The 17,585-nt window shown below is 41.2% G+C and overlaps 1 protein-coding gene across 1 annotated transcript in view; it reads right to left on the bottom strand.

Annotated features, from left to right (window-relative positions):
• LOC126295266 (uncharacterized) overlaps positions 1-17,585 on the bottom strand; it is a 710,311-nt gene that overhangs the window by 89,788 nt on the left and 602,938 nt on the right. Inside the window, exons 67-70 of the mRNA XM_049987689.1 lie at positions 14,287-14,605; positions 8,070-8,247; positions 3,477-3,542; positions 2,675-2,767 (exon numbers count right to left, since the gene is read on the bottom strand). Of these exons, the coding sequence (XP_049843646.1) occupies positions 2,675-2,767; positions 3,477-3,542; positions 8,070-8,247; positions 14,287-14,605 (656 nt within the window). The remainder of the gene's footprint in view (positions 1-2,674; positions 2,768-3,476; positions 3,543-8,069; positions 8,248-14,286; positions 14,606-17,585) is intronic.

Here is a 17,585-nt window from a genome sequence, read left to right as displayed (position 1 = left end):
TTGAAAAAAGTTCAGTGAAATAGTTTTAAGTAGGTGTACACACTTCATGAAGCCCACAAGGACACATCTTAACCACATATTGTTCCTGCAACTTTCAATCATTAAATTGCAGTTAACATATACCATTACTATTGATAGGTAACAGAAATTATTAAAGGAAATCAACAAGTGTAGCAAATATGCCTGAAATGCAACAAATGTACATAAAAATATCAGACAGATTTCAGCCATTTCTGTTGTAAGTCAGGTATTCGGGGGGCAACACTGCGCAGTTATGTTGGGTGAGAACACAGTGATATGACTGCAGTTCGGCAGGTACTCTGGTTGGGGTTGTGTCAGGTGGTGTGAGAGAGGAGAAAAAAGAGGCTGGAAGAGGGAGAGGCAGCACATACACGGAATAGGTCGGGTGGGGTCGTTTGGAGGAAGAGACCAAATGGCGAGGTCATCGGTCTCGTCGGATTAGGAAAGGACGGGGAAGGAAGTCGGCCGTGCCCTTTCCAAGGAACCCGGCATTCGCCTGGAGCGATGTAGGGAAATTACGGAAAACCTAAATCGGGACAGTCAGACACGGGATCAAACCGTCGTCCTCCCGAATGCGAGTCCACTGCACAGGATAGGAATGCGACAGATGTGTACCGGAGTCCGAGGATTCGTGCAGTGCACGTTAAGACGACATTGGGGAATGGATTGAGAGAGCCACAGAACACAGGTGGGGGAAATGTTGAAAAGAGAACGTGGACGCAGGTGGTCAGCAGAGACGGTGGTGAGAGGATCACGGGACCGGAAGACGGGTCGCAATGTTAACTCCCACCTACACGGTTCAGAAAAGCCGGCGCTCGGGCGGAGGTCCCCGTGGCACGGATCGCGAGCCACTGAAATCGAGCTCCGTGCTCTGCCACTCGACGGTCAGCTCTGCTCTCGGTCAGTCTCGCAGTGGCCACTTGTTCGAGTAGACGGTAGCACAGCTGGTCATTACGTGGTGACCCTGTCTCTGATGGGATAGGGTAAGTCCGTGAGAGAACTGGAGGAGAATGTTATACGCCAGTTACACTGGATGCTGTCGAACAACAGACCAACCCCTATCGGGAATCTTAAGGATTTATTGACTGAGAAAATCATCTTGTACTAATGACCTACTAACAAGGGAACCTCCTCATTGCACCCCCCTCAGATTTAGTTATAAATTGGCACAGTGGATAGGCCTAGAAAAACTGAACACAGATCAGTCGAGAAAACAGGAAGAAGTTGTGAGTAGTCTGTGTGCAAGATAGGATAGTGTAAGCTCAGGAGTGCCGTGGTCCCGTGATTAGTGTGAGCAGTTGCGGAACGAGAGGTCCTCGGTTCAAGTCTTCCCTCGAGTGAGAAGTTTACTTTCTTTATTTTTCAGAAAGTTATGATCTGTCCGTTTCTTCATTGACGTCTCTGTTTACTGTAATAAGTTTAGTGTCTGTGTTTCACAACCGCACCGCAAAACCTTGTGATTAGTAGACGAAAGGACGTGCCTCTCCAATGGGAACCGAAAACATTTGATCAAAGGTCATAGGTCAACCGATTCTTCCACAGGAAAACACGTCTGATATATTCTATACAACATTATGTTGTCGACCCACTTAACTTGTACACTTGGCGAATGGGTAGAAAGATTCTTCTACCTTTCCCGATTTAGGTTTTCTTGTGGATGTGATTATTACTCCCAAAAAAGTGATGAAAACGTAAGAGTTTGTCACATAAATTGCAACAAATGAATGAAACAGTTTCACAGTTGCACAGTTTTCCCTGTGCTCTCTCAAAACATATGTTTTTAACGTTTTCAAATTTTTCTGTGTGTAGACTGCCAAATCCTGCATATGTCCAAGGAAATCTGAACATGTCCTGGAATATTGCAGAGCGAAATTTATTATGTGTTAGTACCTGAACTTTGATAATTGTCTCAAAATAAAAAATTAAACTTTTCACTCGAGGGAAGACTTTAACCGAGGACCTCTCGTTCCGCAACTGCTCACGCTAACCACAGGACCACAGCGCTCCTGAACTCATTTTGCACTTGATATTGCCTATCTTGCGCATGGACTACTCAGTTTGTATATTTTGCTTATTTTTTCATAGTTCCACACAACTTCTTCCTGTTTTCTCGACTGATCTGTGTTCCGTTTTTCAAGGCCTATCCACTGTGCCAACTTATAACTACATCTGAGGGGGGTGCGATGGGGAGGTTCCCTTGTAAGAAAATGCAAATAAACTCGCACTCTGCCTGCTTAACTGAGCAAGTTTCATACGGTTGGTGTGTGACAGGTGCCACAGGGGTTGCTTCTTCTCAGTAGCCATACAGCCCACCACAATGTAAAGGTTGCAGGTACAAATCTGAACAATTTAAAAACTTCGGGGGAAGACATACCTAGTCCTGGGAAACACAACATTCCACAGCTCTGTATATTTGTTACTAAAGCACACTCGAAGCTTCCGGTTCTGAAGGCCTAGTGACGCTCATCAGTCGACAGCTTCGGAAAGTCGAGTTGGCCACACCTGTATCGAGCTGAGACTGTCTGGGTTACCAGTCGTGCTAGCCACGTAAACTACCTGGGAGGCACGCGTTCCTCGTCAAATACTGTGCTAACAGTAACGTCTTGCAACTACAATTATACTGGAATTCTGATACATATATGTGAAAACTTACTCGACTGTCAGTTGCACCCTCTCCGTAACATAAGTCTGGCTCCTCTTTAATACAGCCACCAAATCCTGTGACTGCTAATGGATCTTCGAAAACCTGGAAGCAAGACAATAATTAGTGTTAACCGAAGCTATCAGCAAGTGTTCCCATACATTAATGGGCTTTCATTTTAAAGAAAAGATGAGAAAAATGCAAAGCCTGATCCCTGCATTATTAAAACTTCTTTAAATGGGAAAATTCTGTATTTTCATTTCACAGCAGCTGGAAGGGGAATCATAATAAATACACAGTTTACAACACCTTACCTTACCTGTAAATACTCTTCTGTACAATGTCTACAATTAGACCGATGTTTAAATTCACACAGAACACGAGACTCGAGTCGTAGAACCGGCACCCTTGCTGTGTACGAAGCGGTGAGTGTCGCTGTGGTCACAGAGTGCCGTATTTAAGTGTCGTGCGCACGAGTTGTGTAACCATACAGCGCGAAAGCTAAAAATGGCTGTGTCGATGTTACCCATTTTCAAGTGCCACGCACCCATCAACGTGAGGCACTGTCTTTCAGCATTTCTGTTACGCACTGGCATCCCACAATATTTATTACTGCAGTATCGATGATCAGGTAATTCCCACAACATTACTGTCTATTTATTACACAAGAGGAAATAAAACCTGTATGTAGAGAGTACTGCACGTCTATCCATTCACTGTCACCCATGTAGGTAGCTTGCAACTACATAACATACAGCAATATTAATGAGACAAGCAAAGGTCTGACAGAACTTGTCATGTAGTAGCTACATACCTCTCTCTTAATGCTCCGTGTGTCACAAATGGTAAGCGGATCATCAGCAAATGCATCAGTCTGTACCTAGCCAACGAAAAAAATAAAACAAAACTAATTTTCATCACTGTGTTTCTGTAGGTAATATATATGCAGAAACTACATTCATTACATGGAGACACTGCTACATAACGAAAAATAAATAAATAAATAAATAGATAAACAATAAACAATTCGGTTCCTGTGACAGAGCTTTGACGAATGCACCAACGGTTCTGGAGAAATTTAGACTATCGAGAGGCAATGTTGACTGTGATATATACTAGAAGCTAAACTGAAATATGTAAGCCCACAAGCAAAACATATGCAGTTTCAAAAAATCTTTTGACAATGTTTACTGTGATACACTCTTTTCAACTCTGAAGTTATCAAAGAATAAATTGCAGGAAGTGAAAGTTTCCACAACACGTACAGAAAACAGATTGTAATTCTGAGACTAGGAGACACAAATAAGGCAGCAGTCGAGAAAGGCGTGAGATGGGAATGTATCCTCTCACCTTAGTTATTTGTGCATTGAGCAAGTAGTGAAGGAAATGAAAGTGGAATTTAAATTTGGATGGACTGAGGGGGGCAAGTAATGAGGGTAGCTGAATTGAGTGAGGTGACGCTGAGGGAATCTGATTATGAAATTAGGTTATGAAAGTATCAGACAAGTTTTGTCATTTGTGCATTTAAGTTCTTTACGACGACAAAAATAAAGAGGAAATAAAAGGAAGACTTGCAGTAGCGAGAGAGCATTCCCATTATTGAAATATGTCAACCTCGAATATACGTGAAACTTTTATTTTTGTTGCGTTATCACCATCTCGACACATACGGTGTAATGAAAGAGTGAGCAGCAAAAGACGGACCGCTGCTGACAACAACGTGAACCAGTTGCTCACACTTGGCGTGAAGCTAAACTTTTAGTTTCAATGTGTAAGCTAAAATTCACCCTAACTTCCTGCATAATTCATACTAGAGACATGCTCTTGAGAAATTTTTACATGTTTGGCAGTCCTTTCTGTAAGTATTTGTCTGGAGCATATCCTTACATGGACATGAAATAAGGATATCAAATAGTATGGACAAAGTGAGAATAGAAATTTTTGAAGTGTGTGCTGCAGAAGAATGGTAAAGATCAGATGAGTAGACTGGATAACTGATGAAGAATGAAATAGGGGAGAAAAAGAATTAAGATGCCACTTGTCAAAACTGAGGGATAAGTTAGTAGGGAACATCCTGAGTTATTAAGGAATCGCCAATTTGGTGACGTGTGTGTGTGTGTGTGTGTGTGTGTGTGTGTGTGTGTGTGTGTGTGTGTGTGTGTCAAGGATAAAAATTGTAGTGGGAGACCACTGCTTGACTACAGTATGCAGGCTTGAGTGGATGTAGGCTGCAGAAGTTATGCAGACATGAAAAGCCAAAAGCCTTAAGCAAAATAAACCAGCACAGAGGGCTGCATTAAACCTGTCTTCCGACTGAAGATAACAATGACAAATTCCAGTGTAAAAGACCATAGGTCAACTTAGTATAGCCAATACAAAGGAGGTAGAGGATAAGGGATTTGGGGAGGAGGGGGGGCGCAGCACAGAATGGAGGTAACTTGTTGAAGACACCAAGAACTGGCAAGAGTTGTAGTGCCATGAAGAGAATAAGAGGAAGAAATTGGACATCTATCAACTGCTTTCTTGAAATTTAAGAACACAGTATCTGTTTGTTACCCTTCAACCATGGGTCACAGGATAGCATGTGAGAAAAGGGCAAGCTCAAATTCACTCGATTGGTGCTTTCTAAATACGTGCCGATTTGTGGACAGAAGCTTCATGGTAAGCATTATTAGAATATTTTCTTATTCCTGCACCCAAACCAAAGCTGACAAAATCAAAGCCTTGTTACAAAACCAAAGTTCCACAATGAAAATACGTATATTTTCTGTTGCATTGAAGGGTAGATTAACCGCACACAATAAACCACACACTCAAGGGTAGATTAACCGCACACAATAAACCACACTATCAGAAATATTGCAACGATGTTCCAACAATGAACAATGGGAATTAAATAATTGTGCGCCAAGCTATTACGGATACATTTCACTGTGTAAAGCTACAGGTCCATTTAAGATTGCACCAGCACGTGCATCTCGCGATTAAGAGGGCTCTTAAATAATTTACTACTGACAGGGCATGAGAGACTTAACTTCAGAATGTACTGACAACTGGAACTCAAACTTACTCATTCAAGAAAACAATTTGCCACAACCATCACATTTGTGCCATTACATTACAGAATGCACTATGGTGTTTGAAAGAAACTGGTATGGCAAACAATTTGTAACCAATTTAATATCTGTGGGATTTTGTGCCACAATGCACTACTGAATGCTATTTGAATTTGTTAACTCTAGCGAACAATTTACCAAAAACATCACATTTAAGTGACTTCAACCCAGAATGAACTAATAAATATACTCTAAGGTCATAAACATTCACTTTGTGTGAATTTATTCCAGACTGCATGAAAGCAGGTTTCCTGAGGTAATAAGCAAAGGGTTGCTACATACACATGATCTGTATGACTTCGTATGTGCATGTGATATAGGAAGTAATTTAAATTTCTTCAGGCGCGCACACACACACACACACACACACACACACACACACACACACACACACACACACACACAGAGAGAGAGAGAGAGAGAGAGAGAGAGAGAGAGAGAGAGAGAGAGGGAGAGAGAGAGAGAACCTGTGACATACCCCAATTTACTCGAATCTAAGCCACGCTTTTTCCGGGTTTTTTTTAACCCAAAAAACTGCCTGCGGATTAGAATCGAGTGCAAAGTAAGCGGAAGTTCTCAAAAATGTTGGTAGGTGCCGCCACAATAAGTTCTGCCTTCGAATATATGTAGCGTTACACAGGCATGCTTTGCAGGCCCAAAGATAAATACTGGCACCAAAATCTCTGCATCAGTACATAATTTTTTTTTTTAAAAAAAAGGTGGAAGACGAGCTTTTTTTCTCCGCCTCGAGTTTCGACCACTGGATTTTCGTACATTATCCAATGAAATAAGTACAAATTCCGTATTGTTCATCTTTGAATGTAGCAGCATTTCAATGTACTATGAAAATCCGACTGGCAAGACTGTTTGGGATGTTTGTCAATTTGGCCAACTCTACGTTCTGAAATTTTTCCCACCTGTGAGAAGAGATGGTTCCTTATAGGAACTTTTATGAATTGTGAATCAGATGCAGTATTCTCTTCACCATAAGAATAATACGAATATAAACATTTTGCCATGTATTCTTTCATGTTTGCCACTAACTCATTTAAATCCTGTATGCCTAATAAACTTCGAAACTAGAGTGAGACAACAGCAAACACGGAAAAATATAGATATCATCCCATGTTTATATTAGTAGTATTCTTATGCCTAATAGTGATACAGTCAGAAATGAAGCACGGCAATTGACAAGATTTTTAAATCTATGATGACTAATTTCAGTGCAGAATGTAATGTACTAAAGAGGTGTCTGCAAAGGTTTTCAAATGGAGAAAGTTTTTCGCTAACTCTCGTTCACATCTATCATACGCAGTCTATTATTTGGTTCTTGTTGATCATCATCAATGAAAGCAGCAGTGTAAGTAACAACAAATATCAGTCTCTTGTCATTGTTTCGCTAATGAGACGATTCTTCTTTTTTTTAAAAAATTTTAAGTGTCGGTACCATGTACAAAAGCAAGCCACGCAGTGAGCGGCAACAGGCCGTAAACACTCATTATCAGAAAGCGACAAACGATGCATGACACAATACAGTAATGCATTTTCAGTGTAGAGTGATGTAAACATCTATAACAAAGAGACCGGCACTTAACAGATGAAAGAAAAATAAGCAATAGATTCAAACCAGACGAAGCGCGTGAAAAAGGAAGGGTACCCCAACAAATACAGACGGAGCACCTGACGCATATCAATGGCTACCTGGTAAAGATTAACTGCTAAGCTTACGACTCAAACCAACCTACTGTAGCTGTACAGTCATTCATTCGAAGTAAATTGTGTCTCATATTATAATGGACCAACTTTGTTTCGATTTGGAGGTGTCGCCTAAAACTTATCTCCCCTTGAATTTCGAGTCTCAAATTTCAGGTGCGGCTTAGATTTGGGAAAAATTTTTTTTTTCTTTGATTTTGAGTATCATTTTCCAGGTGCGGCTTAGATTCGAGTAAGTTCAATGTTAGCAACATGTTCACATGAATTGTTACCAATGACTGCATTGAAAGAAGCAGGCAATGGTCTTTTGAACTGAATACATCTTTGCACAAATCACCAGAGCTACATACCTTCCTACTGTCAGCAAATGAGTGTGCAGTCAGAATCCTATTGTCATCTTTCATACTCAAATGCTTATTCAGCACAAAATCAATGAGAAACACTACACCACAGTATCTACTGACAAGTAATGGTGTCTCTACACAATCAATGTGAATTAACATATGTGGTATAAGGCTGTGATTTCACGAAATGCTATGTGGGCATGAACTGCAGGCGAAGACAGGAAAGTTACTTACATTGTCTGAACTGCAGAAGGAATTATCCTCTTGAGAGATAACACCTTGTGTTAGAACACTACAACTGATGAAGTGTGTTGATGTCTCGTGCTCCATCACAAACTCATCATGGGTACCATTCTGAAGATTACTTTCTTCGAGTGAAGTACTGCCATTCCCATCAGAAATTTGTGTAGACCTGAAACATCAGCATAATTAAATAAATACAAATGAACAAAACAATTAAGTCAAAGGTATACTGAGAATGACTTCTTGATTTACTGCAAAAATGTATCCATCCACAGAAAATAACTATTATTGCAAAGAGGCATTGGGAAGAAAATAAACTTGAAACAATTTGATCCTGATTTGATTTCAGCTTCATGAGAGAACAGGAAATTCAGATTTCACTCTTTCTATAAACAGCTTTCAGCAATACTGGAGACATTTGCTGCAGTAAAATGTAAATCTGAATTTTTTTGTGTAAACTACTTGTACTCAAATGTCATTGACAGTCAAAAATATATGTGTAAATTCATAGCCAAAAGTTCTTGTTTATTAAATAACGCAAAATTAAGCTGCATGGAATGACGAATGATTATACAGTTTCCTGTACTCCATACATATTTGTGGGCAGCACTGAATGTTCAAGAATTAATTATATTATTCATTCATTATTCGCCTTACAGTTCAATATGAAATAACCTATTTGGGGATTCTGAACAAGTACAGATTTTCATTAGCAAAGGGATGAAAAGATTTACAACCAATGCTAAGGTGTATCATATTAACAAACTGTCTATAGCTAAATTACTGTTACTTCTATGTATGTGCTGTGGGCAAAAAGGCATTACTGTTATTTCTGCCTTACAAAGGCTAATATTAAAGCAACAATATTTTAAATCACTGCTATATCAAAGGAAAGCCTCACTTGTACTACATATTATCAAACATAATTAATTAATACAATGGAAAATCCAGGATGGAATGTAACAATACCAGAGAAGCAAACAAAGCTGCTACTCACCATATAATGGAGATACTGAGTCGCGATAGGCACAATGAAAAGATTCACACAATCAAAGCTTTCGGCCATTAAGGCCTTTGTCAGCAGTACACACACACACACACACACACACACACACACACACACACACACACACACACACACACACACAAATTCAGCTTGCACACATGTCTTCAATCTCAGAGAGCTGAAAATACACTATTTTTATAAATTTATATAACTTATACTGTTTCATTTGCTAAGAATTTCCTTTACTTAATTTAATACACTAAGCATATTCAGAAGGATGTAGGTTGCAGTAAGTACTGCGAAATGAAAAAGCACAGGATACAGTAGCATGGAGAGCTGCATCAAACCACTCTCACAACTGAAGACCACAACAACAACAATTTAATGAACACAATATTCCACTGATATTTATCATATAACAACAGCTATCTACAAGCCACAAAGCTCTATATCCAACATTGTCACTTGTCTCAATGATAAAAATAATTTTAAAACTGAACAGAATATAAGCAATAGCATGCTTCTTTAAGATTTTCCTTCCATATCACAGGAGTTTCCATTTTCTTACTATCTTGTCAAATATACTTCCCTCGGAATGCAGAACACTACTCCATTCTCAAGGACAAAGAAGTATGTCCATACGGATATTAATTTGTGTCTTTTCTTGTGGTTATACAAATCGCAGTATGTCTTAATTAATTCCCAGTGTTAGCTGCACATGACATGAAGGAAGTAATATATAGGGAACAGAGTTCAGATTCCAAGCTCTTCGATGAGTTTGATTTAGAATAAACAGTTATCAATTCTGCATGATTTCTTGTTGGCATATTTTGCTGAATAACTATTTTGTCTTCCTTAACTGCATTACACCAGGAGACAATCACAATTAGTGTGGAAATTATCGTGAGGAACTCCTGTAGAGAACACCATATAGTGTGTACCTCGTACTGTAGCAGATAGCACAACATTTAACAAAAACTATGATGCTGAGCAAATCAAAGAGTACTCTACTACCTAACAAACATTACATGAAGATACATTAATGCAAGAGCCTGAATTGTAATGTTGCTCAATTACTGCTCTAATGAGAACATGTCAACTTCAAATTAGTTGTGATCAATTAAGATGAACTTTAACTAATTTATAAAGATATTGAACTACAAACTAAAAACATCTCACAAATAATTTAAATAAAAGCCCAATTCATCATTCATGGAATTCCTATGTAGAAAACTGATAGTCAGTATGACACAGTCAACTGTAAAGACATAGGGTTTACGTTAGGAACTTTAATAAAACCGTTATTTGAAAGCAATAAACAGAAATAATTAAAATGTTGTTACAGATGTGTATTTTTGGTAATTTTGATAAGAGAATTTCAATATTTTGGCACGATAACTGTTTCAAAAACATCAATGATTTGTGGAGCCAAATTCCGCAACAGTTTCATTAAAGCATTTAAATCTTAATAGCAAATTCAAATAAGTGTGATTGAAACAATGTATATAGTAACTTCGCAGCCGTTGGTATTTATACACCAAGCAGCAAGAGTAACTATAGTGATTTAGTATTATTTCAATTATTGCACGCCAGTCTTAAACCCCGTTATGCACAGGGCCTGTCAGTTTTGTCTGCATTGTGATGCAATAAACATTATTTAAAAATATTGTTATTGTTTCGGCTAAATTATTTATTTGATTAACGTGACAAAAATCAACTGACATACGGAAACTGAACCCAGGTGTTATTTTACATAGAGCTAATGCAACAAATCTGAGCTGCAAACCCCAATGAAGATCATCCATTACCAAGTTAAGTTACTGAAATCTATCCACAAAAGATGGTTGCATTTTAACATGACTGAGGAGCTGGGATAGTTTGGAAACGTGAGGACGGTCATGCTAACCAATTTTTAATTTTCAGGTACTTACACACCAGAAGGACAAAAATTCAAGCAAAATTAATGGTTATGAACATGGACAGTGCCAACAACATTATCAGTCAAAGGGGAAACACACAAATGGACAAGAAAAGTGATGAAACAATTAACTGGAAATTTAAGTAGGTGAAATATTGGTCTCATAAACACAAAAATAGGTAAGGTACGTACAGTGACATTCAGATTTTTTTTTCTTTGTGCAGTAATAAAAATATTAATAAGGTTGTGTGAATTATGATTCACTCTTATTATTTTTTGTTGACATATTAGGTGAAACTGCTCATTATGGAAAAACGATTGGTAGCTAAACAATGTATACGACTTAATATTTTGTCAAAAAACCAAAAAGTTTTATGCAACAACAGTTTAAAAACCTTAGAAAAAGAATTAAGCTGTCAAGTAATGATTTAAGTAATCAAAATTAATCTTTGGGCAGTAAACTTCATATTACGAACAATGATGTAAAAAAAAAAAATAGAGGAAAGAGATTGCAAACTTCAGTCGGCAGGTTACAGAACTAAAAAAGAACTAGGGCACAATCAATCAGATGCACTGTTCGGCCCTGTAGAAAATAATATTTTAAATGAAGCATCAGATCAGATACATGATGTTAAAAAACACTTCTACTGTTGAAAATGAAATTTTGTTTGGAGATATCGAAAATGTATTTTTTTAAAGTGGACAGGTTGACAACAAACCGTTATGCACGTCAGAAATGAAAACCCCCAATTTCGCATTATCGGTAATACAAGATGTTCCTCTCTCTACTTACTGCTCATAATAACTGATTCAACTTGCCCTCGTACTATTTACTTCATATCAAAATCAACATTTCCAATAGCTACTGAATACGTGGTATTACAAAAAGTATGTCCTGTCACACATTAGCATGCTTCAACATATATTTGTGTGGAGGCACAGCTTCAGCTTCACTACGTTCAAGGTTTTGCGTCTATTAGCAAAAATGTGTTGCTGTTACACAGTAATTTTAAAAAAGCAGATGGAGCTTTGATGTCTCACAGCAACCAGCTTTATTAAGGAATACATGCAAGATCATCCACTGTCTCAATACTCTGAAAGTACAACAATTAATTAGTAACGCTGCTTTCCAGCTCTGCCTTGTTTTGGTGCTAATCCATATGGGAAGAGCAGATGTGTGGACATACACACCTGAGATGACATCAGTACTACAGGACATCTTCATTAATGCTTATCTTTTTTCCGAATTACCATCCCTGCATTTCACAAGGTTTCAGTTAAATTACTCCAGATTTCTACTATCCTTTCTAAAATTCTACAGTCCATATTTACAAAAAACGTGAAATATTATGGCAACCACTGTACACTTAATTGAGTTCTCTATCTTTTACGGTGGAAGGTCCTGATAAATTTACCAACATTTGTAACTTCCAATTCTCTTCAAATCTTTTTAGGGAGAAAAGTTGCACCACTCTGCAAGTGCCCTACTCTCTTAAGTACAAACTCTCTGGTGAGATACTACAACTGTACTGTTGGTCGATACCATAAATTTCACAGAAATATTAACCCAGGATCAACAGCTTTCCATTGGCTATTTTTAATAACTTCAAGACATAGGAATTAAAAACATCGGCTGCCAGTGGACATTGATGTATATCGATGGGGCAAGTCGAAAATCTGTGCCAGACTGGGAATCGAACCCAGGCCTCCCGCTTACTAGGCAGACGGGCTGACCGCTATACCGTCCGGACACAGTGCTCATCGCAGCTTCACGGACAGCCCTAGCACGCCTCCCGTCGGACCCAAATTCTCAGCTTACCCGCATATTTCTGATGCAATGCACCTCGCCCATTAACATCGTTACTCACGGCATTTTGGTGATTCCTGCAAGAATTCGAGCTCGGTGTGCATTTGCACTGAAGAGATCACTGGCCATCCTTGCCTCAATTATATTGCCCGAACACCATTTTGATTCTGCAGAAACGACAGACACAATGTTGATGCTGCAGATAGAACAGATACCACATATACGAGGTTATTGTAAATGATGGACGCATTTTCAAAACTTTGTATTTACTCAAGTACACACCCAAAATGAACAAGCTTTACACCCTCTTTTCATTGGCGTAAAGCCTGCTCATTTTCAATCTGTATTTGAATAAATATAAAGCTTCGAAAATGGATCCACCATTTAGATGACCCCGTACCGGTGTGTCACTTCAGTGAGTACGCACTCCATACTCGACCCCTTACGGGAACTGGCAAAACGCCACAAGTAACGAGGGCGACAGGCAACGGACACTACGGCAGTACTGAGTGGCGAGGCACGCTGGGGCAGTCTGTGCAGTTGCGGTGACCGCAGCGTCTGGACGATACGGTAGTCAGGGAACCTGCCCAGTAAGTGGGAGACCCGGGTCGGAATCCCAGTCCGGCACAGATTTTCAACTTTCCCCGTCGATTCAAATCGATGCCCACCGGCAGCTAATGTCTTGAAGTCCTTTGCATCTCGATTCGTAATGTTGCCTGCCTTTAAGAGGAGTTCAGAAAGCTTCAAACTATCCAGCCGTACCACGAGACACTGGGAGTAAACGTACGCCGCCGGTCAAAAAATTGCGAGACTGCTTCGATTCCCGGCATGTAAGTGATGACGGCACAGTAACTGCAGTGGCTAATAGAATTAACAACTGTAAACAACACTTGCGCATTTCACCAGTCAGTTGTGAGCACGCAGTGTCAATTGACGGACACGCAGCTGTCGTGTTCCAGTGTCCACGTGACACGAATCACACGAGTCTCCAGAATGTTTTGAGGAAGACAAAAGTGGGCACAAACTTAGCCCCGCACACAAACGAAAAAACGTGCACAAGATGTAGACAATATTTTTCTGGAAAGAACATCACACGTTACGAAACTGGTGTTATCAGTTCGAATTTACCACAAAATGACAAAGCGCAGAAATTCACTTCGAGAGTCGACGCTCCGATGACACGGCTGACATTACGAGCCAATACGAAGTGCAAGTTGATCGACATCCCGAAGAAGGATATATCTGTTAGTTTCTCATGTGCACTGTGCTCGAGTGTAGTGGGGGTGGTAACATATTAAACACGTCGAGCATTTGAAACCACCATCAAAAATGTTCACTTATTTTTTTAAAAATTAATCTAGTGTTGAAGATTTTTTGACTGACCGTATATAAAAAATTTTAATGAACCTTAGTTTAATAAAAAGGTGAGGTGACATCTGAGGTTCCTAAGAATACGGTCACATCACAGAGTACTTACTTCTTCTCGTACCTCTCGTAGTGCAGATACGTGGGGAGTGGCACAGCACCACCCCCGTCGCCGCCTTCTCCACCTGCAGCGACCCGGAGCTTCGAGGGCCCGACCGGCGACCCGACAGCGGTATCCGGCAACTGCGGGTGTTCCGCAAGGCCGGTGCGGAGTCCCTGCCGGAGCGGCTGGCGGCTGCCGGGTAGGCGCCGGCTGTGGCCTGTGGGTACTCGGTGAGCAGGCACCGACACTCCCGGGCCCTTGCGGAATGGCCGCTTCTTGCCCCGTCGGCGTAATTTGCCTTTCTCCAGCATTTCCTCGTATTCCGGGTCTGCAACCGGCGTACACAGTAACTGTTTGGTAGACGGATCATTCGACCACACACAAATATGATCACCTATATTGAACGTGAAATCTCTAAGGTCGATTAAATCTTTTAGAGTTATCGGCCAAACTGCGGCGTGATACGTTTCGACGTGTGCTCCCTGCCGCCGTTGGATAAGCAGCTGCAGCAGCAAGTCGTATAACCCTAGCTTACTTATTTGTTAGATAGTTTAATCAATTTCTTTGCGTGTTTTTGGGTACTTGCATTGTTTAATTCATATATTTCGGGCGTATTATAGTATTTGACAGTTGTAGCATCGCGCTTTAGTATTTACTTCGTAGATTCTTATTTAAATTGCGTGTGAGTTTCGTATAGGAGGTGCAATTTCGAGTTTTAGTTACTGTAATCGTAAATTCAGCAGATTGTAGCGCAGTCGTTAGGCATTTGTACAGGTTAGTTGCTACATTCTTTGCGTGTTCCGCTTGCGTTATCTAGGCACGGACTCGTGTTTCGGTAACTGTTGTTAAACATCGATTAGAATGGACAGGGACTGCGATTGCTGTGTTCGGATGAGGGCTGACTTGGCATCTCTTCGCTCACAGCTGCAATCGGCGCTGACTTCGGTCGCGCAGCTTGAGGCTGTTGCCAATGGGCACCACTGTGGGAAGCCGGACTCGGGTATCACGGGGATGTCAACATCGTCCCGTCTGTCCCCAGATCGGTCCACCGCTGTGGTTGCCCCGGTTGCTGCCCGCAGTGGGGCTGAGCCCTCGCCTGTGGTTGATTGGGAGGTCGTTCCAAGGCGTTTCAGGCAGCGAAAGGCGTCCCCGGAGGCTGATCAGAAAGCCTCCCCGGTGCGTCTGACAAACCAGTTTCAGGCACTGTATCTGGCTGAGCCAGATGCTGCTGCCTGCCCTGTTTCAGAGGATCTTTCTCAGCCTTCAAGGTCCGGGCAATCGCAGAGGGTGGGCTTATTGGTAGTTGGGAGCTCCAATGTTAGGCGCGTAATGGGGCCCCTTAGGGATACAGCGGCTAAGGAGGGGAAGAAATCCAGTGTGCACTCCTTGTGCATTCCGGGAGGAGTCATTCCTGATGTGGAAAGGGTCCTTCCGGATGCCATGAAGAGCACAGGGTGCAGCCAGCTGCAGGTGGTGGCACATGTCGGCACTAATGACGTGTGTCGCTTTGGATCTGAGGAAATTCTCTCTGGATTCCAGCGAATATCTGATTTGGTGAAGGGTGCCGGTCTTGCTTACGAGATGAAGGCAGAGCTCACCATCTGCAGCATCGTTGACAGAACCGACTGCGGACCTTTGGTGCAGAGCCGGGTGGAGGGTCTGAATCAGAGGCTCAGACAGTTTTGCGACCGTATTGGCTGCAGATTCCTTGGCTTGCGCCATAGGGTGGCGGGGTTTCGGGTTCCGCTGAATAGGTCAGGAGTGCACTACACTCAGCTGGCGGCTACACGGGTAGCGGAGGCTGTGTGGCGTGGACTGGGCGGTTTTTTAGGTTAGAAGGCCTCGGGAAAGTGCGGGATGGGCTGCAATGTCAAAGGGTGCTTGGCAATTACAGGACGTGCTTGGATCAAGGAACAGTCGGAATTATAGTTGTAAATTGTTGTAGTTGCGCTGGAAAAGTCCCTGAGCTTCAAGCGCTAATAGAAAGCACAGAAGCTGATATCGTTATAGGTACAGAAAGCTGGCTAAAGCCTGAAATAAGTTCTGCAGAAATTTTTACGAAGTCTCAGACAGTGTTCAGGAAAGATAGATTAGGCAGAATTGGTGGTGGAGTGTGTGTGTCTGTCAGTAGTGGTTTACCTTGTAGTGAAGTCGAAGTAGATACTCCGTGCAAATTGGTGTGGGTGGAGGTTATACTTAACAGCCGAATTAAGTTAATAATTGGCTCCTTCTACCGACCCCCAGACTCCGATGATACAGTTGCGGAACAGTTCAGAGAAAGTTTGAGTCTCGTAACAAATAAATACCCCACTCATACTGTTATAGTTGGTGGGGACTTCAATCTACCCTCGGTATGTTGGCAAAAATACTTGTTCAAAACCGGTGGTAGGCAGAAAACGTCTTCCGAGATTGTCCTAAATGCATTCTCCGAAAATTATTTAGAGCAGTTAGTCCACGAACCCACGCGAATTGTAAATGGTTGCGAAAACACACTTGACCTCTTGGCCACAAACAATCCAGAGCTGATAGAGAGCGTCATGACTGATAAGGGATTAGTGATCACAAGGTCATTGTAGCTAGGCTCAATACCATTTCTTCCAAATCCATCAGAAACAAACGCAAAATAATTTTATTTAAAAAAGCGGATAAAGTGCCACTAGAAGCCTTCCTAAAAGACAATTTCCATTCCTTCCGAACTGACTATGTGAATGTAGACGAGATGTGGCTCAAATTCAAAGATATAGTAGCAACAGCAATTGAGATATTCATACCTCATAAATTGGTAAGAGATGGAACGGATCCCCCGTGGTACACAAAAAAGGTCCGAACGCTGTTGCAGAGGCAACGTAAAAAGCATGCGAAGTTCAGAAGAACGCGAAATCCCAAAGATGGGCTAATCCGAAGAAATTCTGGTCGTATGTAAAGTACACAAGCGGCAAGACGCAGTCAATACCTTCGCTGCTCAGTGCCGATGGTACTGTTATCGACGACTGTGCCGCTAAAGCGGAGTTATTGAACGCAGTTTTCCGAAATTCCTTCACCAGGGAAGACGAATGGAATATTCCAGAATTTGAAACATGAACATCTGCTAGCATGAGTTTCTCAGAAGTAGATACCTTAGGGGTTGCGAAGCAACTCAAATCGCTTGATACGGGCAAGTCTTCAGGTCCAGATTGTATACCCATTAGGTTCCTTTCAGATTACGCTGATACTATAGCTCCCTACTTAGCACTCATATACAACCGCTCACTCACCGATAGATCTGTACCTACAGATTGGAAAATTGCGCAGGTCGCACCAGTGTTCAA

This window comes from Schistocerca gregaria, chromosome 11 (assembly GCF_023897955.1).
Source record: "Schistocerca gregaria isolate iqSchGreg1 chromosome 11, iqSchGreg1.2, whole genome shotgun sequence".
NCBI lineage: Eukaryota > Metazoa > Arthropoda > Insecta > Orthoptera > Acrididae > Schistocerca > Schistocerca gregaria.
This window is presented reverse-complemented; position numbering and strand designations above follow the sequence as displayed.